This window comes from Pristiophorus japonicus, chromosome 17 (assembly GCF_044704955.1).
Source record: "Pristiophorus japonicus isolate sPriJap1 chromosome 17, sPriJap1.hap1, whole genome shotgun sequence".
Lineage (NCBI taxonomy): Eukaryota > Metazoa > Chordata > Chondrichthyes > Pristiophoridae > Pristiophorus > Pristiophorus japonicus.
In genome coordinates this window covers 45322490-45346699 of record NC_091993.1, presented here as the reverse complement: position 1 = coordinate 45346699, position 24210 = coordinate 45322490, and the positions used below count along the sequence as shown (strand labels likewise).

At 47.9% G+C, this 24210-nt stretch overlaps 1 protein-coding gene across 1 annotated transcript in view; it reads left to right on the top strand.

The window, feature by feature from the left end:
- Positions 1 to 24210, top strand: part of minar1 (membrane integral NOTCH2 associated receptor 1) — a 101531-nt gene that overhangs the window by 45387 nt on the left and 31934 nt on the right. The window contains exon 2 of the mRNA XM_070859358.1: positions 17523 to 17777. Within this exon, the coding sequence (XP_070715459.1) occupies positions 17523 to 17777 (255 nt within the window). The remainder of the gene's footprint in view (positions 1 to 17522; positions 17778 to 24210) is intronic.

Below are 24210 nucleotides of genomic sequence, written 5' to 3'. Positions count from 1 at the left end.
ATAGCAAAGTGTTAATCGCATAGGCATATCTGACCAAACATTAACAGGTATGTCATGGGTAATTTGGATCGCTGTCACCATGGCTGCAACTTCAGCATATTGATCGGAGTGGAGAATGTATTCATACATGCGTTTTCGGTCAGGCATAAGTACTGCAAATCCCGCAAACGGTTATCCATCCCTGTAATAGAATGATCCATCATTGCAGACCTTCCGGATATAAAAGGGGTCAGAGGGTCTAGTAAGGAGGAGGAACTGAGGGAAATCTTTATTAGTCGGGAAATTGTGTTGGGGAAATTGATGGGATTGAAGGCCGATAAATCCCCAGGGCCTGATGGACTGCATCCCAGAGTACTTAAGGAGGTGGCCTTGGAAATAGCGGATGCATTGACAGTCATTTTCCTACATTCCATTGACTCTGGATCAGTTCCTATCTAGTGGAGGATAGCCAATGTAACCCCACTTTTTAAAAAAGGAGGGAGAGAGAAAACAGGGAATTATAGACCGGTCAGCCTGACCTCAGTAGTGGGTAAAATGATGGAATCAATTATTAAGGATGTCATAGCAGCGCATTTGGAAAATGGTGACATGATAGGTCCAAGTCAGCATGGATTTGTGAAAGGGAAATCATGCTTGACAAATCTTCTGGAATTTTTTGAGGATGTTTCCAGTAAAGTGGACAAAGGAGAACCAGTTGATGTGGTATATTTGGACTTTCAGAAGGCTTTCGACAAGGTCCCACACAAGAGATTAATGTGCAAAGTTAAAGCACATGGGATTGGGGGTAGTGTGCTGACGTGGATTGAGAACCGGTTGTCAGACAGGAAGCAAAGAATAGGAGTAAATGGTACTTTTCAGAATGGCAGGCAGTGACTAGTGGGGTACCGCAAGGTTCTGTGCTGGGGCCCCAGCTGTTTACATTGTACATTAATGATTTAGACGAGGGGATTAAATGTAGTATCTCCAAATTTGCGGATGACACTAAGTTGGGTGGCAGTGTGAGCTGCGAGGAGGATGCTATGAGGCTGCAGAGTGACTTGGATAGGTTAGGTGAGTGGGCAAATGCATGGCAGATGAAGTATAATGTGGATAAATGTGAGGTTATCCACTTTGGTGGTAAAAACAGAGAGACAGACTATTATCTGATTGGTGACAGATTAGGAAAAGGGAAGGTGCAACGAGACCTGGGTGTCATGGTACATCAGTCATTGAAGGTTGGCATGCAGGTACAGCAGGCGGTTAAAAAAGCAAATGGCATGTTGGCCTTCATAGCGAGGGGATTTGAGTACAGGGGCAGGGAGGTGTTGCTACAGTTGTACAGGGCCTTGGTGAGGCCACACCTGGAGTATTGTGTACAGTTTTGGTCTCCTAACTTGAGGAAGGACATTCTTGCTATTGAGGGAGTGCAGCGAAGATTCACCAGACTGATTCCCGGGATGGTGGGACTGACCTATCAAGAAAGACTGGATCAACTGGGCTTGTATTCACTGGAGTTCAGAAGAATGAGAGGGGACCTCATAGAAATGTTTAAAATTCTGACGGGTTTAGACAGGTTAGATGCAGGAAGAATGTTCCCAATGTTGGGGAAGTCCAGAACCAGGGGTCACAGTCTAAGGATAAGGGGTAAGCCATTTAGGACCGAGATGAGGAGAAACTTCTTCTCCCAGAGAGTGGTGAACCTGTGGAATTCTCTTCCACAGAAAGTAGTTGAGGCCAATTCACTAAATATATTCAAAAGGGAGTTAGATGAAGTCCTTACTACTCGGGGGATCAAGGGGTATGGCGAGAAAGCAGGAATGGGGTACTGAAGTTTCATGTTCAGCCATGAACTCATTGAATGGCGGTGCAGGCTAGAAGGGCTGAATGGCCTGCTCCTGCACCTATTTTCTATGTTTCTATGTTTCAGACGTCCTGGGCGACACTTAGCAGAATAGGAGAGATGGGTGATGGTCAAACTTCAGTGGTGGAAGGGGCTTCCCGTCTCGTACAGTAAGAGCTGTGGTTGCAGACTTGTCTGCTTTGGCGTTATTTCCAAATCTCTGTGAGTTAACAGAAGAGTCCAATGACTGAATCGAACGGAGGTGACCAAAGTGTCCCCTGGTTTGAGTAGATGTTTCAAAGGCGTGTGGGGAGGTGTGGATTATTATTTTGCTCAATCCGGTAATAAACGTGAAGTGTTTAACCGTCCAAACGTGGCCAGCGGAGGTCGCTCACACACAGTGTAATTCTTTACCCGTCAGTCACAAGATGAGAGGCGTAAGCAATTGGCTTAGGTCTGTTGACATAGAGCGGCAGCAAGACCCAATCTGTGGATCCCACCTCCAGGTGGAAGGCTTGTCCCGGTCAGGACTTATCAGGATTTGTGGTTTGCATAACAGCAGTCTTAAGGAGGGGCCCAGCCATGGTATGTTCGGTTGCCCAGTCACACGCCATAGTGTCCTCTTCGCTCTTTAACAGTTTATATAGGGGTTTGGCCAGCTCTGTAAATCTGGGAATAAATGAGCGTTGGTATCCCACCAACCCACGAAGGAAGGAAGTGCAGTTTTGGATGCGGGCAACGGTAAATGCTGAATCACGTCAATCTTGTGCTGCTCTGGACTGAGCCCCTTCAGTAACCCCCAAAAATACCACTTCTGGTTGTAACAATTGTGCCTCCTTTGGATTAATTTTTAGTCCAGCCTTCAGAAGAAGGTCCAGCAACTCCGCCATTAGTTCAATATGAATCTGTGTTTGTCAGTTGTAGCAAGCACAAGGTTACCGACATACTGCAGCAGACAATCGGGTCTCAAGAAAGGTTTAAGTGCCTGAGCCATCGGTTTGTGGAATATCGTCGGGGCGCTGTGACTGCCTTGAGGCAAACATATCCAGCTATACTTTGATCTTCAGTTGAAGGCAAACTTATACCGATCCTCTGCCCAAACAGGAATACTCCAGAACAGGAATACTCCAGAACAGGAATACTCCAGAACCCATGTGAAATGTCCAAGGTGGAGAAGTAGCAGTTACCCAGTGGAACATGGGACAGGAGAGTGGGGGCTCCTGAACACAGGGGCGCAAGCTAGAGTTACCGAATTAGGCTTGTGATAATCCATTGTTAGACCCCAACTATCATCTGGTTTCTTAACTAGTGAGGTTGGAGAAAACACCCTGCTTTAACAACGAATCAATAGTAGACCGAACACAAGGTTTACTCTCAGCTGGAATGGAATACTGTTTAACAAGAGGGTGGGAGGAGCATAGAAACATAGAGAAACATAGAAAATAGGTGCAGGAGTAGGTCATTCGGCCCTTCGAGCCTGCACCACCATTCAATGAGTTCATGGCTGAACATGCAACCTCAGTACCCCTTTCCTGCTTTCTCGCCATACCCCTTGATCCCCCTAGTAGTAAGGACTACATCCAACTCCTTTTTGAATATATTTAGTGAATTGGCCTCAACTACTTTCTGTGGTAGAGAATTCCACAGATTCACCACTCTCTGGGTGAAGAAGTTTCTCCTTATCTCAGTCCTAAATGGCTTACCCCTTATCCTTAGACTGTGACCCATGGTTCTGGACTTCCACAACATTGGGAACATTCTTCCTGCATCTAACCTGTCCAGTCCCATCAGAATTTTAAAAGTTTCTATGAGATTCCCTCTCATTCTTCTGAACTCCATTCATCGCCTCACCCCCTGACATTCTACCACAATCATATCTGGACTTGACAAAAATCCCTGAGAATGTATGAATGAGTGTGTTGACCACAGGGTCTTCACTCCCGGGAAGGGCAAAATTCTGTTTTTTTAATCACATGTACCTAATGGGCATCCAAAATAGGTGTCGGTGGTCCCTCATTTAAGAGGCACCAAAGACAATTATCACCGTAGTCGATGACTGCACGCTGTTCATGCAGCACATCGCTTCTGAGAATACCTTTCTGGTCATGGGAGGCCATACATACAGGAGAGAGGACATCGATGTAATTCCCAGCAACGGACAAGACTATGGAGCTCAATCCCTGGTTAGCTAACTGAGGAGATGCATTAAAGCCGGAAAGGTTTAGGGCAGTGCCAGAATGGGAGAATGGAGTGGGGTCATGTAAAATAATCACGGCAGAACCAGAATCCACAAGCAGAACATGGTGGTGGCCTCCATGGTCAGTGGGCCGGACAATAGGTCGGTCCTTCCTCACCGTACCAGTCAGGAGACGACGTGGTCAGTGCGGAGGCCGGTGGCCGTCACTGAGTCTGTGAGTCTGGGAGCGCATCTCCGCTATGAGAAACAACCAAAACGTTTTGCACCCGCGCCTGACTGTGCTTCATAGTCTCAACTGCTGCCTGAAGGCATTCTAGTCCCTGCTGCACCACCTTCAAATCAGGCCCGTTACCACCATGGATTGGGGGTTGGTAGCATAAGCCATTATTCGGACATCTATCATGGCAGTCGTGAGCTTATAACAGCTATAACAAATTACGCTGTGTTTGTCCCCTGGTTGGGGAGGTGTTTGTGGAGTCAGAGGACGCTCCATCGGTGACACTTGGCACTCAGTAGGGGCGAGGGATGATTTAACTCGATCCAAACTCCAATGCAAGAGTCCAACAGATCAGCCCACAGGGTTCCCTGATGGACAGTAATACTAAGAATTTCCCTTAAGAGTCATCATCATTATAGGCAGTCCCTCAAATCGAGGATGACTTGCTTCCACACTGAAAAGGGATGAGTTCACAGGTGTTTCAATGAAGGACCAAATATTCCAGATCCCAAACTACATCCTGAAGGGTGGAAGATGCCTGTGCGTGGAATTTTTTAACGTGTGGTGGCCGTTGCACATCAGCCACCACACGGGCTTGACAGAGCTAGGTCTTGGTCCAGTGGCAAGGATTACCCAAGATGACTAGAGACCAGCTCCGCTGCACGGACCTAGTGCGCACACATATCGTAGTGTGGGCTGGGCCCTTGCTGCCCCTGGGCCCTCGCCTCTTCTGGGTCCCGAACTCTCGCCTCTCCTGGGCCCCGGTCACTTCCTTTTACAAACTCTTGCCGCTCCTTTCGCCCCCTCCTGCTGTGCCTGCCCGCACCACAATCAGCGACCTACCCTCCTGCAGTGGTATGCCGCCGCACGCTGCTCCCTCCAATGGCCCCAGCCTGCTGATGGTCCTGCTGAGAGTGCGCTGATGAATGTCAGTTTAAATCCCTCAGTACCTCAAGACCCTTGACTGTCGTGGTTTTCCTGGGGATGGTCATACAAATCATACAATCGATTTGCAAAAAGCATGGGGTGTTTGTCAGCCTCTTGCTGGGCGTCCCGAGTCACGCGGGTGAAATTAACTGAGTTCATGCCCAGACGGGAACAAACTACTTCCAGGACATTCCACCAACCCTTGGTTTTATCCTAGATTTCCCGTGAGAGTGCTAACTTGAGTTCCCGTGAGATGCATGCCAACAGCACTTGTTTAAAGTCTGTGCGCTCTAACTCGGGGTGATAGCAACGGAACGTACCCCAATCACATGTTAGGCCGGCTGGGTCGTCCCCCAGTTTGTTAGCCTCAATTCCTTGGCTAGTACTTTGCACTCCAACGGGGTCAAACTTCAACTGGTAGTAGTTACTTCCTCATTTGGAGGCTGGTTGTAGGCTGCAGAGGCGGTATCATTATTGAATTCATCACCCGAGGGTGTAGGGTCACCAAATCTAGTAGCAGTAGTGACTATATTAACCTGCCTGGTTTCTACGGGGCAGTTTGTCCTGGAGAGGGAGGGGGAGGTGCAGAGGGTGAGGGACTATTTTGGCAGATGGGGTTATTGTTGCACTGTGCTTTTCCTGTTAGATCATCCCAATTAATAAAGGGATCTCCTGCTTTAAGGTGACTGACTGCGGCAATAGCAACCATTTGTTTCCCCAGTTTTCCTTCAATTCCATCATTTTTAATTCGCAGTGAGTATGGTCGATGCTCACCAGAAGGGGCTTCTCAAGTAATACTCTCAAAGCTCCCCTGGCATCCTGAAGTTGTGAGAAATGGGATTCATTTTTTAATTTTTAAAGCCATGTTATCCTCAGACCTGATATTGGCGTCTTGAAGCAAGTTGTGTTTCATCTGCCAAGGCTTGCTCTGGCTGGAGAAGGGCACAGGCCTTGTCAGTCCTGGAAGTTTCTTTCAAGTTGTGCATTGTTCTCTTTCAGGGGTACAACTTTGCATCCCAAGCAAACAGCTGCGTAAGCCAGCCTATTTCTGGCTTCCTTAACTTTACATTTCTTCGCACCCACCTGGGGCGTTACCTTGCCCCAAATTGCAGAGTAACTCTTCTCATCATCCTACCCTACACTATTCTGATTACCGCTTGGGCCCCCAGAACCCCTAACTTATCCACGAGACTGTTTACAACTTTTTCTCTAAAATACGTATCCACCATTTTGTTTTTACCCGCTATCACTGCCTGGTACATTTATAGACCGAACCCGTCCTCAACCCGTTCCGACCACAATAACCCTTTTGTACTCCTGACTGGTTTGCCAATTTGTTGAGATTTGCTTGTCTCCAGTCTGCCAAATAATCAGGTTTGAGTGCAAACCAATATGGTGGGTTCAATCATAGTTTAGAACAGAATATAATGCACTAGTTATACAGCAAAAACATACGACCATGTCAAGTAGCTGGTAGCGAACCCAATCGGGACACAGCTGGCATGCGCGAACAAGTCTTATTCATTCTCTTGTCTCACGTGTCTCTCTCTCTCCTCTTGAACTATGAAAGAGTGTTAGACATGGGTCCACTCTCGGAAGAGTGTTCAATCACCTGATCCACTCGGGAACTCCTTGCCCCACAGTCTGTGTAAGGGGTCTTTAGCTCTTCCTTTTATTCTCTTTTTAGGGATGCCCAATGGGACGTCGAGTTCTTTATCTAAACTTACCGATGAAGACCCACCCTCAAGGAGGAGTCTTCAACCATTACACATCTTTCCTGTTTCTACGTTTAGAAGGCCAATGCATCAATCTGGACCTTCTTATCTCGTCCGGCCCTGCCCCCCCCCCCCCAAAGCTATAGTCTCTTATCTCATCCTGTCTTGTCTTCCCTGGTTCAGCCGGTACATGTCTCAGGCACAACCTTGGCCCATTAAATCAAAGACTCCAGGCTAGAGCTGCCCTCCCTTAATTTAACCGACTGTTCCATTCTGAAATGATACCTTAACTCCCATAAATTCCTTCTATTCTAGGTCCTTTATACTAATTAACTTTTAATTATCTTCGCAAGCAGTTCTGCTAAAGAAACTCCAAATTCTAACTTAGCATTATAATATGGTTATTAGTAATAATGATAAACATAGGTTGGGCCTTCATTGGCCAAATTAAAGTCTAAGTCAAAATCATAAACTTACAGATAACAGACAACTAGCCTGACAAGGCCATATCATGCTGTGGGCCCCCGTGTAGAATGTTATGATCCTCTAATCTAACTAATTAAAAACACTGTCCCAAATCCTAATGCAAGTTTTCCTTGGAAAACAAAACTTACACAGTCCCAGTCAGACACACTAATACATTAACCCCTTATTTTCTTCAAGCAGAAATATACAATCATTTGAACACAGTATTATTTGCATCACAGTTTTATTTGCATAACCATATATTTTTAGGTATTCCTAATTTCTATCAAAACACAGCAACCAATTTGCACACATTAAGCTCCCACAAACAGCAATGTGCTAATGACCCGATAATCTGTCTTAGTGATGTTGATTGAGAGATAATATTGGCCAGGACACCAGGGCGAACTCTCCGGCTCTTCTCCCAATACTGCCATGGGATCTTTTACATCCACCTGAGAGAGCAGGCCATGAGTCAATTAACAATTCTACAAATGTTTTTTTCAAGTTCTATCCTAATGATGGAGTATAAACATCTTTTATATTTACTTCAAATGTGTAACTACCTTGCTAATTTGTTTCTATTAAACTTCATTTGCCACCGATTAGCCCAAGAGTGCCCAAGAGATTATTGAACTTTCTTTACAAGGCCTGTCCGCCTTCCCTGAATGCCCCTTCACTTGGTGTCATCTGCGAGGGTAACTACAGGTGCAACGTCCCAAATCCAGGACTCCGGAATTGTCCAAAAACCGGACATTTTGCGCATCCCAGATAGAGTTGTCCAGAGTTGTCCAGAATATTTTGAGGCGGCCAAGATGGCGACAGCGGACAGTGAGAGATGAGGAAGCAGGTAAAAGCGCAGCGCCGGGGGCCACGGGTGGCGAGGAGCAGAGGATCGGTGGGAATCGGCGAGTGGCGGGAATCGGCAAGCGGCAAGGTCCAAAATCCAGCAAAACTCGAAATCTGGCACGGATTCGGTCCCAAGGATTTTGGACGTCGCATCTGAACTTGTAAATCCAGGTCTTTTACGAATATAAGAATTAAAGGGAATCCTGAAACTGCACTCAGCACCTCCCCTCGTTGCTACCCAGCTCCTCTATGACCACCTTCTGTTTCTCTCTTTATCCACCTACAGCTACAAATCCATGTCCATGTTTTACCTGCAATACCCATACACATTAGACTGTTAAGGTCTCTTTCCTGTGGTACTTTATCGAAAGTCTTTTAGAAACATAGATACATTACAGCAAGTGACTTCCCATCAATGTGGCCTATCATCCCATCACAAGGAGCGATGAGATTCCCAAGTAATTATCAGAGTTCACAAATTGTTTTGAAAATAAACTAGATAGTAGCTTGGAACAGAGCGATCGGGAGAGTTGGATTAGACAAGGTGGTTCACCTTGGAGAAAAACACAGCACAAACTTAATGGACCAGATGCTCTGTTTCTGTGCTGGAACATTCTATGATCATGTGATGCAGATAATGTGGCCCCAGTGAGGTACTGCTGGGACAACTGTCCCTGAGGCGTCATGTGTGCACAGATGAGTTAACATCCTCCAGTAATGTGAGGTTGGTCCATTCAAATCCTTTTCTTGGTTCTGCCCCCCCCCCCCCCCCAAAACATATGGCCATCTCAGAGCACCAGGGTGTGCTACACCAGGATTGTGGGTGCTGGTGTTGGGCTACTGAATGCTCATGTAGGGCCAGCAGTTTTGTTTGAGGGGTGGTCAGGAGGGAAGAAGGGAGTGGGAAGGGGGAAAAATGGGAGGAAGGCTACCAAGTCATGAAAATATTATGGTTTAATGGGCCTCCTCTTGATATCTATTTTGTTTCATGGTTGCCAAAGCATCTCAAAGCAGCTATTTTGGATTGTCAAATAGCAAATGGGTTCCACCTTAGGGCCAGAATCTTCCCGGCCCTGCGACTGCGAGTTTGGAGGTGGGCCCACTGTCAAAATGGCCGTGATTGACAGCGGAATGGAAGTCCGCTCTGGACCATGTGAATTTTCTAAGTGCCGGGTCTGCCTGCAGATTACAGACTCGGCACTAAGCAGCATGCCAGGCAATTGAGATAGTTAAGATGCTGCTAAAGCTAGTTGAGCAGCATTTTACCAGGTCCTAACCATTTTACCAAGTTTTTTAGGAGGTTCCCGTCCCTCGGGGAACACGGCAGGTAAGTGTGTCGGCTTCTCAACAACTCTGGATTGGTTTGACTAGCTGACAGCTGCACACGTGGTATAAAAGCTACCATTTCACAGCTGTTCACTTTCCAATCTCAGAAGCTGGAGCCTTCAGGATTTGAATAGACTTTTCAGCCTTATGGGGGTTTGTCATGAACTCTCTATCCAATGTCACCTCCTTGGAGCAACCTCTCACCATTGACAGATCGCTTCTGTCATCTCAACTTCATCTGCCATCAGCATCGGTGCCCTTGAAAAAATCTCACCTTGGTCCTCAGAATCCCACCACAATCAGCCCCAACACCAGCAACACCAGGTACACCAGCAGCACCAGCAACAACACCAATCTTCTCCGCAATCATCTGATGCTGCACAGGACAGAGGGCATCAGCACCCGACCATGTTGCTGCCCAGGAGGTCAGGGATGGCCTCACCATAGTCAGATTTACGTCACTTGATGCTGAATACACCCTGGCTGCCACATGATGCACCAGGTTGGCACCACCCCACACCAACATCATAAAGCATCCCTACAATTCCCAAACCATTCCTTTCACACTCATCCCCAGTGCGGGGGGTACCGTTATGTCTCACAATTCACTGCAACTCACGAAGCCATTTCCAAAGGTGTGCACCAATCTGTTCAAGAACACAAAGTGTTGAAAATAAAGATTTCAATGTTTGACAACACATTAGCAGAAACTTTACATCAGCATTGGCGATAACACCCAATTGCCGACCCTTGTGTGTTGTTAGTTGGTATAATTGGACAAGGATGAGGGTGAGTGTGAGGGGTTGCTCCTGAGATGGTAATGTAATAATGTAGATATAGAAAGCAGGATGGGTGGAGGTGCAAGGTAAGTTGGTGTGAGTAAGGATGTGCAGGAGTAGGGTAGGGAAGGCAGAGTGATGGGGATATGATGAGTGGCACAGCAGGATGAGGTTGAGTGTGACTTTGCAGTAACGTTTTGTGATCTACTGAGATCATTGAAAGGTTTGCAGGCAGATGTTCCTGACAACATCCCTACTGGTGCTCTCCTGTGCAATGTGCAACCAGGCTGCGTTGGTGTCGTGGGGAGGTCTCTTACGCCCATGGGAAGGGAAGAGGACCTTCCTGGGTGCTGTGACTCCCTCCATGAGTATATGGAGGGAGTCATGGGAGAGCCTGGGTGTAGCAGTGCACCTTTGTGCAATCATGGTCAATGTTTGAAGCACCTCAATGCTGTAGAACACTGATAGCACAACTGTAAAATGGATGTGGACATGGTCCCTTTAAGGAAACTGGATGATGACGCATCATCAGATGACATTATCAGACCCGCTTCCGTTTAATTGGCCGGGAACCTTGCAGGGCGTGCTTAACAAGCCCCAGCCACATAAAATCACTTAGACAGAGGTGGATGAAGAAGGGGTCACTGCTTGCACTCGAAGTTGACCGTCTGTTAGCAAACTAACAGGGCAAAATCTCTCCGATGTTTACTGTCCTTTCAGCAGGTGTACACAGAGAACATGAAACATCCCACCATGAAATATATTTTAAATCTGTCAGCGTGACTGCGTGCACGGTGCCTTCATCAACCTATCCAATCCAATCTTCAAAGGTACAAAACTTTTGCCTCAACCAGTCCCCCGAGGTGTGAATTCCACAGCCTAACAATTCTCTGTGTGAAGAACTTCCTCTTGCCATCGGTTCTTAATTGCTTACATTTAATCTTGCGTCTATGAACCGATTGGGGCTCTTTTCTCTGGAAAAGTGGGGTGACCTAATAGAGTTCTTTAAAGTTATGAAGGCGATCGATAGGGTAGACAGAGAGATGTTTTCACTTGTGGGTGGGTTCATATATAGGGGTCATGAATATAAGATCGTCACTAATAAATCGAACAAGGAATTCAGGAGAAATGCCTTTACCCAGAGAGTGGTGAGAATGCGGAACTCCCTATCATAAGGAGTAGTTACGGCGACTAGTACAGATGTATTTAAGAGGAAGCTCGATACACACATGAGGAAAAGGAATAGAAGGCTGTGCTGATAGGGTGAGGTGAAGTAGTGTGGGAGGTGTTGATGTGGGACATAGACACCGGCACAGACCATTGCGGCTGGAGAGCGAGGGGCCGAACTTGCCCCCGGATAAAAAAGTGTAGCACTTACCATTTTTTAGTTTTTTCCTGTGGCCCAATCCGCGGGGCAGAGACTCGAGCGACATTCAGTTCTTTGTTTATTTTTTTTCCTCGGGGCGTTGTTCCTGTCGGCTGCAGGGTGGAAGTGCTCTTGCATCGAAGCGTCCATTGCTTATCGTCATCAGCGCTGCACTGACGCGTCACAACGTCCCTCCCCGTCCGCTAAAGGGGAAGGCTGCTGCGAGCTCCACAGCCATGTTAGTGGCACCAATGGGGCCACAAGGGAGGGTTTCGGCTGGACCAGCGGCCCGGCACCCGGCCGAAGCTGTGGCCGGCATTGTTGGGCCCACCTCGGAGTTGGACGACAATTAAAATAAAATGGCGACTGTGGCAATGCGCCCTCCCCTTTAAGGGCGGATGCGCCGCCCAGCCACTCCACAGCTCCCCGCCGAGGTAAGCTATTGGGGGCACCAAGCGGCGGCGCATCCACTCCCGCGGGGTGGAAAGGGGGCTGCCGCCGGTCGGAAGGCGATCGGCACGTGCCTAGCGGGGTGGCTCTGTGGGGCAGCATGGTGACGATCATCGCAGGCAAAAACATGGAGGGCAATTTATTAAATGTCCGGGATTCCACAGCGACCCATGGCCATCTCTTTGAGGCAGCCACAGCTCTTACAGAAAGTGACAATTTCGCCCCCTGTTTCTGTGCCGTGCAATCTATGTAACTGTGTAATTCTGTGTCAAAGTCGCTTTTCTTTACATATAATATTATTCAAACATGGGATTCATCATAACAGAAATCATCCTAACTCACTATCTGCACATCTCCATGGTCCAGCAGGGTTGACTGGAATACAATACAGGCAATCCTGGCTGATTTCCCCTCCATCTGTAAGTCTATTCATTACCCTGTCTCTCGGTTTTAATACACTTAATGGGGTGATGAGTTTCAAACAAATTCAATGGTTGAAACTACACTCTTTAGTTACAATGCTTAATACAATTGGCAGCATGCTATTACGATACCGTTTCCTTAACATTAATGGATTAGATGCATACAGCCATTGAATGGGTGATCGATGAGGTGATCAATCTCTTTGTTCACCAAGGTTCTACCCGCCGTTTGTCTTCTTCGACGGTATGTTTCCTCACCATCCGCTCGCCCCAAAGCAGCTAATTTTATCATCTTTTATCCCCTGTTAGTGGATGTGGGCAGCACAAGATCGCTGTTGTCATGTATTCAACTGTCATTGTAACCCATGTATAAGCTGACCTAAGTTGTACACCTTGAGAACACTGACCACAGGGGGCAAACTTGTGGGAGAAACTCCTAACCTGGACTTTCAGGTATAAAAGGGGAAGCTCCACCCACCTTCATCACTTGAGGTCTTGGTAATAAAGGTAACTGGTCACAGAGTGACCTTCTCTCAAGTATGGGCCTCGTGTGCATTTATACTGTAGAGTAAGGACATATTATTGGCGACGAGAAACTGGGATTTAAACCACGCGAGCATGGCCACTAGCAGCACAGAAGAGAGGTACTGTGTTGGTGATGATTAGGACGACTTTATTGAGAGACTACAGCAAAGTTTTGTCACTAAGCAATGGTTGGGACAGGATTCGGCCGACAAACGCAGGGCTCATCTCTTGATGGTTTGTGGATCCAGAACGTACTCCCTGATGAAGGACCTTCTAGCACCAGAGAAGCCGGCGGACAAGACGTTTGAAGAGCTCAGTAAGTTGATCGCAGAACACCTTAAACCGGCGAGCAGCATGCACATGACGAGACACCGGTTTTACGCGCACCAGCGGTGAGAAGGGCAAAGCGTTTCAGACTTTGAGGCAGATCTCCGGCGACTGGCAAGCCTATGTGAGTTCCCAGATGCATGCAGAGCGGAGATGCTGCGATACTTTTTTATTGAGGGCATCGGGCACGCTGGAGTTTTCAGGAAACTGATTGAGACCAAAGACTTGACCTTGGAAGCGGCGGCTCTGATAGCCCAGACAATTATCTCAGGGGAGGAAGAGACCAGAATGATTTATGGCAACAATCTTGGCTCAAATGCGGCAAACGACCAGGGAGTCAATATTGTTAATGCGGCACATAGTTCTCTAGGCAGACAAGGGCAATCGGACATGCCCCAGCATGCAGTCGAACCCAAAGGGGGAATTCAACAGAGACAATGACTAGCTGAACGGCGATTCATGCCATCGCAATGGACAATGCGGCCAGTAATGAGCTCATGTTGAAGGTGTGGAGGCAAACACCCAGCCAGAGCTTGCAGGTATCAGCAATATACCTGCAGAAACTGCAACGTCAGCGGTCACTTGGCACGTATGTGCAGAAAGCCTGCAGCCAGGTTGATGTACGAGGAGAACGGGCCTGATGTAAGCCCTATGAGGCTAAATGAATACTGGGGGAAATCGCTGGAAGTTGAAGTTCAGTGAGTTCATGTGGAGCACATATACAGTACATATACCAGGACGCCACCGATAATGATGAAAGTGCTCCTCAATGGCATCCCAGTATTAATGGAGCTGGACACAGGGGCCAGCCAGTCCCTGATGAGTATCAAACAGTTCGAAAAGTTGTGGGTGTCCAAGGACAGGAGACCAAAATTATTGCCGATTGACGCACTGCTACGGACATATACAAAGGAGATCATTCCGGTGCTAGGCAGCGCCACGGTAGTCGTGACCCACAACAATTCGGAGAACAGGTTGCCACTCTGGATCGTCCCGGGGGACGTCCCGCACTACTGGGGAGGAGTTGGCTTGCTGTCATGAATTGGAAATGGGGCAATGTCAATGCAACTTCTTCTGTGGAGCGAATATCATGCTCACAGGTCCTGGACAAATATGACTCATTATTGCAGCCCGGCATTGGCACTTTAATGGGGACCAAGGTAGTGATTCACATAAACCCGGACGCCAGGTCAGTACACCACAAGGCCAGAGCGGTGCCGTATGTGATGCAGGAAAAGATAGAATGCGAATTGGACCACCTGCTGAGGGAAGCATCATCTCGCCAGTCGAATTCAGTGACTGGGCGAGCCCGATTGTGCCGGTGCTCAAGGCAGATGGGTAGGTCAGGATGTGGCAATTACAAGGTCACCATCAATCGGGTGTCACTCCAAGACCAGTACCCGCTACCGAGAGCGGAGGACCTCTTTGCAATGCTATCCGATGGCAAACTTTTTTCAAAATTGGACCTGACCTCAGCTGACATGACCCAGGAGCTGGCAAGTGAGTCGAAGAAGCTGACCACCATCACGACACACAAGGGGTTGTTTGAGTATAACAGATGTCCGTTCGGGATTCGTTCGTCCGCCGCGATCTTTCAGCGAAATATGAAAAGCCTCCTCAAGTCGATTCCGAGGATGGTGGTTTTTCAAGACGACATCCTCATCACGGGTTGCGATACTGAAGAACACCTCCACAACCTGGAGGAGGTGCTACGCAGACTGGACCGGGTAGGGCTGCGACTGAAAAAGGTGAAGTGCGTCTTCTTAGCTCCAGAGGTAGAATTCCTGGGGATGAGGGTAGCAGCAGACGGGATCAGCCCAACTGCGTCCAAAACAGAAGCGATCCAAAGAGCACCCAGACTCCGTAACACGACGGAGCTTCGATCGTTCCTGGGGCTCCTGAACTATTTTGGTAACTCTCTTCCAAAATTGAGCACGCTGTTAGAGCCGCTACACGTGCTCCTACGCAAAGGTCGCGATTGGGTCTGGGGGGTCAGCCAGGAAAGAGCTTTTGATGGAGCAAAAATTTGTTATGCTCCAACAAACTGTTAACGTTATATGACCCGTGTAAGAAACTAGTTTTAACGTGTGATGCATCGTCCTATGGGGTCGGATGTGTGTTGCAGCATGTCAATGCCAATGGTCAGTTACAGCCGGTAGCTTATGCCTTCAGAAGTCTGTCCTGGGCAGAAAGGGGCTACGGGATGGTAGAAAAGGAAGTGCTAGCATGAGTATATGCAGTAAAAAAAATGCACCAGTACCTGTTTGGCAGGAAATTTGAGCTGGAGACAGATCACAAACCCCTAATGTCCCTTTTGGCTGACAACAAGGCCATAAATGCGAATGCATCGGCCCGCATGCAGAGTTGGGCACTTACGTTAGTCGCCTATGACTACACAATTCGGCACAGATCGGGCACTGAAAACTGTGCCAATGTACTCAGCAGGCTCCCACTAGCCACCACTGAGGGAGCAGCTGAGCATGATGCTGAGATGGTCATGGCTGTTGAAGTTTTCGAAAGCGAAGGCTCACCTGTGACAGCCCGTCAGATTAAAGTCTGGACAAATAAAGAACGGCTACTGTCTCTAGTTAAGAGATGTGTCCTGAATGGGGACTGGGCAGCCACGTACGGGGCATGCCCTGAGGAGTTTCAATCGTTTCATAGGCGCAAGGATGAACTCTCGATTCGGGCCGATTGCCTACTGTGGGGAAACCGAGTAGTCATGCCCCAGAAGGGCAGAGAGGTGTTTATCAGAGAACTCCACAATGAGCACTCGGGCATTATCATGATGAAGGCAATTGCCAGGTCACACGTTTGGTGGCCAGGGACAGATGCAGACCTGGAACTTTGTGTTTGCAGGTGCAACACATGTGCTCAGCTGGGCAACGCACCCAGGGAAGCCACCCTTAGCCCCTGGTCCTGGACCGCCAAGCCATGGTCACGCATCCATGTGGACTACGCAGGTCCTTTCATGGGAAAAATGTTTTTGGTTGTCGTAGACGCCTACTCCAAATGGATTGAGTGTACCATTTTAAATTCAAGCACATCCTCCGCCACGGTAGAAAGTCTACGGGCAATGTTCGCTGCCCATGGTTTACCAGACATCATGGTCAGCAACAATGACCCGTGCTTCACAAGCACTGAATTCCAGGACTTCATGGCAGGCAATGGAATCAACCATGTCAGAACGGCACCGTTCAAGCCGGTCTCAAACGGCCAGGCGGAACAAGCAGTGCAGATAATCAAACAGGGGATGCTCAGAATCCAAGGGGGTTCCCTCCAAAGCCGCTTATCATGCCTCCTGTTGGCCAATAGATCCCGACCACACTCGCTCACAGGGGTTCCACGCGCAGAGCTGCTAATGAAAAGGACGCTCAAAACCAGGTTATCCCTTATACACCCTACTATGAAAGAAATTGTTGAGAGCAGGCGTCAGTCACAATGTGACTACTATGACAGGAATGCGACGGCGCGATGTATTGATGTCAATGTCCCTGTTTTTGTCCTTAATTATGCTGCAGGGCCCAAATGGCTTGCAGGCACTGTGATTGCCAAAGAGGGGAATTGGGTTTTGTTAGTTAAACTTACCAATGGACAAATCTGCTGCAAACACGTGGATCAAACTAAAAGGAGCTTCAGCAACCCCATAGAAGAAGCAGAGGAAGAACACGACGTAGAGTTTACTGCACCACAGGTGACCGAATACCGGAACCAAGTGGAGGAGAGCCCAGTCACTGTGGGCAGTCCGGACAGGCCTGAGGCGCCGCAAACAGCAGACACTCAGGCCAGCGCCCAACAACCGGAGCCCCAGTTCAGGCACTCTACAAGGGAGCGTAAACCACCAGAGAGACTCAACCTGTGATCCCAATAAGACTTTGGGGGGAGGTGATGTCATGTATTCAACTGTCATTGTAACCGATGTATAAGCTGACCCCAATCAGGCTAATTGTCTGGCACTTACCACCCCCAGTAAAACCAATTCTGTTTTTTGGTCATTATACTCAAGGCTCCATATTGGTTTTATTCGGGCCATTGCTTTGATTAAATAACCGTTGTGAATGCTGTAATAATGCTTTTAGTGATGAGTTATTTTCCTTTTCTGCCCACTGAGGCTTGAATCCTTTACATTCTTTTCCAGGCAGATCGGCGGTATGTCATTTCACAATCACATCGGCCACCAAAGCCAGGGAAAGATTCTCTTTTGATTGAACAAGTCTTCAGCCCTCACGTGTACCCCAATTCCATGAAGTCCCATTTGAAGAACAATCCACTGTACACCGACCTCCGACTGACAGAGGTGTTGGAGCAAAAGCGGCCCCAGCCATCATGGACCATAGAGGAATACAACAGGAATGCGAGTGAGAAGGTAAAGTTAGCAGCTTTGGATATTCAGGTGAGGCCCAGTTTCAGTGTCTTCGCCCTTTTACTTGGAGTGTGTGGTGCTGTCATTTAAGCTTCTTTTATATACTTTTTAAGTCGGACTCAGGGAGAAGTGGTCCGGAAGCAGACTGATAGACCTGGGTGAAAAGGGATGTAACAAGCATAGGAACGTAGGACCAGCAGGAGGCCATTCAGCCCCTCGAGCCTGTTCCGCCATTGAATTAGATCACAGCTGATCTGTATCTTACCCGCATCTACTCGCCTTCATTTCATATCCCTGAATACCCATGCATAACAAATATCGATCAAATCTCAGTTTTGAAATTTTCAATTGGCGCCCAGGGGCCGAAATTGGCCCTTTTTATCGCCCCACCTCTGGGGGCGCAATGGCATTTTCGCCCAGGAGTTTGGGGGCGCTGTCCCAGCAGCGCTGCACTCCACGGTTAGCGCCCCAGGCCGGCACGCAACCGGCAATGATGTCATCACCATGTGAGTTGCCCCCTCACTGCCCCACACCAGCCCCTTACCACCCCGCGGAGAAACTCACCCCCAGGATGTCCCAAAGCACTTTACAGCCAATGAAGTACTTTTGGAGTGTAGTCACTGTTGTAATGTAGGAAACGCGGTATCCAATTGTGCACAGCAAGCTCCCACAAGCAGCAATGTGATAATGACCTATTAATCTCTTTTAGTGATGTTGATTGAGGGATAAATATTGGTCCCAGGACACCGGGGATAACTCCCTTGCTCTTCTTTAAAATAGTGCCATGGGATCTTTTACCTCCACCTGAGAACAGACGGGGCCTCGGTTTAACGTTTCATCTGAAAGACGGCACCTCCGACAGTGCAGCCTAGATTTATGTGCTCAAGTCTCTGGAGTGGGACTTGAACCCACAAACTTTTGGCAGGCCCATTGGGCCTATATCGGCTCTTTGAAAGCTATCCAATTAGTCACAAGACCCCGTTCTTTCCCCATAGCCTTGATAATACTCAAAATAAATAATCTAATGCTTCTCAATCCCACACTTTTTGCTTTCACCAGCAAACTCAGGTGCAGCCAATCCACAACTGAAATATTACTGTTTTATTTTATATCAAAGTGCAATGTTCACAACTTTTCTTGGCATTTATTCTGTTAACAAGGGAAATTAAGGATAATGTTAAATCCAAGGAAGAGGCATATAAATTGGCGAGAAAAAGCAGCAAACCTGAGGACTGGGAGAATTTTGTAATACAGCAGAGGAGGACAAAGGGTTTAATTAGGAGGGGGAAAATAGAGTATGAGACAAGCTTGTAGGGAACATAAAAACTGACTGCAAAAGCTTCTATAGATATGTGAAGAGAAAAAGATTAGGGAAAACAAACGTAGGTCCCTTGCAGTCAGATTCGGGTGAATTTATAATGGAGAACAAAGAAATGGCGGACCAGTTAAACAAATACTTTGGTTCTGTTTTCATGAAGGAAGACACAAACAACCTTCCGGAAATACGAGGGGACCGAGGGTCTAGTGAGAAGGAGGAACTGAAGGATATCCTTTTAAAGCAGGAAATTGTGTTAGGGAAATTGATGGGATTGAAGGCCGATAAATCCCCGGGGCCTGATAGTCTGCATCCCAGAGTACTTAAGGAAGTGGCCATAGAAATAGTGGATGCATTGGTGATCATTTTCCAACAGTCTGTCAACTGTGGATCAGTTCCTATGGACTGGAGGGTAGCTAATGTAACACCACTGTTTAAAACAGGTGGGAGAGAGAAAACAGGTAATTATAGACCAGTTAGCCTGACATCAGTAGTTGGGAAAATGTTGGAATCAATTATTAAAGATGAAATAGCAGCGCATTTGGAAAGCAGTGACAGGATCGGACCAAGTCATCATGGATTTATGAAAGGGAAATCATGCGTGACAAATCTTCTGGAATTTTTTGAGGATGTAACTAGTAGAGTGGACAAGGGAGAACCAGAGGATGTGGTGTATTTGGACTTTCAAAAGGTTTTTGACAAGGTCCCACACAAGAGATTGGTGTGCAAAATCAAAGCACATGGTATTGGGGTTAATGTACTAACGTGGATAGAGAACTGGTTGGCAGACAGGAAGCAGAGAGTCGGGATAAACGGGTCCTTTTCAGAATGGCAAGCAATGACTAGTGGAGTACCGCAGGGCTCAGTGCTGGGACCCCAGCTATTTACAATATACAATTGTGATTTAGATGAGGGAATTGAGTGTAATATCTCCAAGTTTGCAGACAACACTAAGCTGGGTGGTAGTGTGAGCTGTGAGGATGATGCTAAAAGGCTGCAGGGTGACTTGGGCAGGTTAGATGAGTGGGCAAATGCATGGCAGATGCAGTATAATGTGGATAAATGTGAGGTTATCCACTTTGGGGGCAAAAACAGGAAGACAGAATATTATCTGGGTGGCGGCAGATTAGGAAAGGGGGAGGTGCAACGAGACCTGGGTGTCATGGTACATCAGTCATTGAAAGTTGGCATGTAGGTACAGCAGGCGGTGAAGAAGGCAAATGGTATGTTGGCCTTCATAGCTAGGGATTTGAGTATAGGAGCAGGGAGGTCTTACTGCAGTTGTACAGGGCCTTAGTGAGGCCTCACTTGGAATATTGTGTTCAGTTTTGGTCTCCTAATCTGAGGAAGGATGTTCTTGCTGTTGAGGGAGTGCAGCGAAGGTTCACCAGACTGATTCCCGGGATGGCGGGACTGACATATGAGGAGAGACTGTATCAACTGGGCCTTTATACACTGGAGTTTCGAAGGATGAGAGGGGATCTCAGAAACTTACAAGATTCTGACAGGACTGGACAGGTTAGATGCAGGAAGAATGTTCCCAATGATGGGGAAGTCCAGAACCAGGGGATGCAGTCTTAGGATAAGGGGTAGGGCATTTAGGACTGAGATGAGAAGAAACTTCTTCACTCAGAAAATTGTTAACCTGTGGAATTCCCTTCTGCAGAGAGTTGTTGATGCCAGTTCATTGGATATATTCAAGAGGGAGTTAGATGTGACCCTTGCGGCTAAAGGGATCAAGGGGTATGGAGAGAAAGCAGGAAAGGGGTACTGAAGGAATGATCAAGCCATGATCTTATTGAATGGCGGTGCAGGCTCGAAGGGCCGAATGGCCTACTCCTGCACCTATTTTCTATGTTTCTATGTAACATATGCAGCTGTATATCATCTGGATTTAAATCCCTGCCCATTGAGAACGCATTTCAGCTCTCAGTGGAAGTAAGGCCTCAGGCACTTACCACAGGCCCCAGACACTCACTACAGGCCTTAGACATTCACTACAGGCCCCAGGCACTCACTACAGGCCCCAGACACTCACTACAGACCCCAGACACTCACTACAGGCCCCAGACACTCACCACAGGCCCAAGACACTCACTACAGACCCCAGGCACTCACTACAGACCCCAGACACTCACTACAGGCCCCAGACACTCACTACAGGCCCCAGACACTCACTACAGGCCCCAGACACTCACTACAGACCCCAGACACTCACTACAGGCCCCAGATACTCACCACAGGCCCCAGACACTCACTACAGACCCCAGACACTCACTACAGGCCCCAGACACTCACTATAGGCCCCAGACACTCACCACAGACCCCAGACACTCACTACAGACCCCAGACACTCACTACAGGCCCCAGACACTCATTACAGACCCCAGACACTCACTACAGGCCCCAGACACTCACCACAGGCCCCAGACACTCACTACAGGCCCCAGATCACTCACTACAGGCCCCAGACAATCATTACAGGCCCCAGACACTCACCACAGGCCCCAGACACTCACCACAAGCTCCAGACACTCACGACAGGCCTCAGGCATACTACAGGCCCCAGACACTCACTATGGGCGTCAGACACTTACTATGGGTGCCAGACACTACAGGACTCAGTACACATGGAATAGCTGCATAGGAGTCCAAAATTCAACTTTTTGGGGGAATTTAAGTTTTAAATCAAACCATAGGAATAACAAGAGCCAAGAATAATGGAATTCTACAGCACAGAATGAGGCCCTTGAGCATATCTTGCCTGTTTCAGCTCTTTGAAAGAGCTATCCAATGAATCCCACTTGCTGCTCTTTCCCCATCGCACTGCAAGAACACAGGGCCGTTCCTGACACTCAGCTGCTAGGGTACAAAATCATGGTAAATATCTCAGAGGATGTATCCCCTTTATTTGCATCCAGTTTACCCCTGCCCACCAGGGGTGCTGGGCGGAGCAGGCCGCTGGTGGAGCGGGTCCAAGAAGGATTTCCTACCCACGTGCACTCGAGCGACAGTGAGAAGCCAGCGTAACTCCAGCAGAAAAGGCAGCTCAATTTCTTCCTGAGCACCTGCCACCCACAGAGCAACAACAACAACTTGTATTTATATAGCGCCTTTAACATCATAAAACGTCCTAATGCGCTTCACAGGAACGTTATCAAACCAAGTCTGACACCGAGCCACATAAGATATTAGGACAGGTGAGAGATCGGTTTAAAGGAGCATCTTAAAGGAGGAGAGAGAGATAGAGAGGAGGAAAGGTTGATGGGGGGAGTTCCGCAGTGTAGGGCCCAGGCAGCTGAAGGCACAGCCACCAACAGTGCAACAAAGAAATTCGGGGATATGCTAGAGGCCAGGATTGGAGGAACACAGAGATCTCGGAGGGTTGTAGGACTGGAGGATGTTCATTCACCGGGCGCGCTTAGCACAAAATTGCCTGTGATTACCCAATAATCCTGGCGGGTGGACAAAGCACCTCGTCCCCAGCACAAACCTAGAAGATCGGCCAAGATTCGTCAGTATACATGTATTACAGATCAGAGGATAGCTGGCTGCAGTCTTGGGACCTGGGTCTTCCTCTTCATGTGACCATTATTTGGGTGGTGCTAGGATGAATAGGAATGGGTGGAGAACGGGAAATGGGGCAGGGACATATTACACTGGATCCGCTTCCAGTTTTCCGTCTGTCCGATTTACCTCCGTCACTTTAACTGGATGCTAGATAGACCACACAAACATGGGTGAGTATATTTCAGTGAGGTATTGACATGATGATGTCATAGGTCCCACACTCCGTCATTATCTCCTCATTCATTCTGATGTGAATCACACCTCCAGGAAACGTCAGGAAGTAAAAGGAGGAGTTAATTTAAAGATCCATAGCGGGTACTATAAACTGTTTTTCTCCACTGAATGCTACGTTACCTACCTTCGCTCCCTCTGAACTGGGGCCATCTTTTACCCCCACCAACTTTAAAAGAGCTGGCATTGGGTGTTGGGAATTCTCCTGTACCCATGGTTTATGGAGGAGGAAGATCCAGAGAGAGAGGCCAGGCTGGCCAAAGACCACAGGAAGCACAGAGCACTCACCCACCAGTACTCGCACTCCAGGACATACAAACCGAGGCACTCCCACCCCCAGCTGGCCCACGAGCAGTGTGTGCAATGGGACCCATCACCGAGTTAGGCCACTTGTTGCCATCTGACCCACAACCAACCTCCATTGTTGGGGTGGCACTGCCAAGTAGCTGTGAAGGTCACTTCACCCTTGAACTTTAATGCCACAGGGTCATTCGAGATATCACTGGGGACAGCAGTTACATTAGCCAAACAGCTGTGCACATCAAGCAAGCTACAGGTGCAATGTTTGCAGGAGCCAACCAGATCATCACCTGCCCCATGAACAAACAAAGGCATAAAGAAAGACTTGCATTTATATAGCACATATAGCACCTTTCATGACCACCGGACGTCTCATGGTGTTTTACAGCCAATGAAGTACTTTTGGAGTGTAGTCACTGTTGTAATGTGGGAAACGCAGCAGCCAATTTGCGCACAGCAAGCTCCCACACACTGCAATGTGATAATGACCAGATAATCTGTTTTCGTTATGTTGATTGAGGGATAGATATTGATCAGCTGAAAGGATTGCAGACGTTCCTTATTTCTGGTAGAAAGTTGGCTCGTTCACTGTGTACCTGCTCCCACGTGGTGTTACCTCGCTTTGATACGGGAGACTCAAGCCCTCTGACCGTTCCCAAAAACTAGCGAGAAACTACAAGCGAGACTGCCGCTGGAGTGGCGCAACCTAGCAACTTGATGGATAAAGCGAAGCCCATGTGTCCATCCTGTAGTGTCTTACTGGTCCCTGGATCCGATGCCAGCACAGAGGAAAGCACCGTGCAGAATGGATGTCAAGATGAGCGCAAAAATGCCAATGTACCAATGCATAGCAGATGTAGAACCAAAACTTGGCACAAGATGCAACTTTTAAAAAAGATTACCGAGGTGAAATTAGAGTATTTTTTTGTTTTGTATCCAGTCGTATAATGTGCCAGCAGAGTTTGGGCTTGATCTCTAAGGTACTACCACTCTGCTCTAAGCGTGTGCCATGTGGTGATGTCTTGGTTTATTAATGGATTACAATAT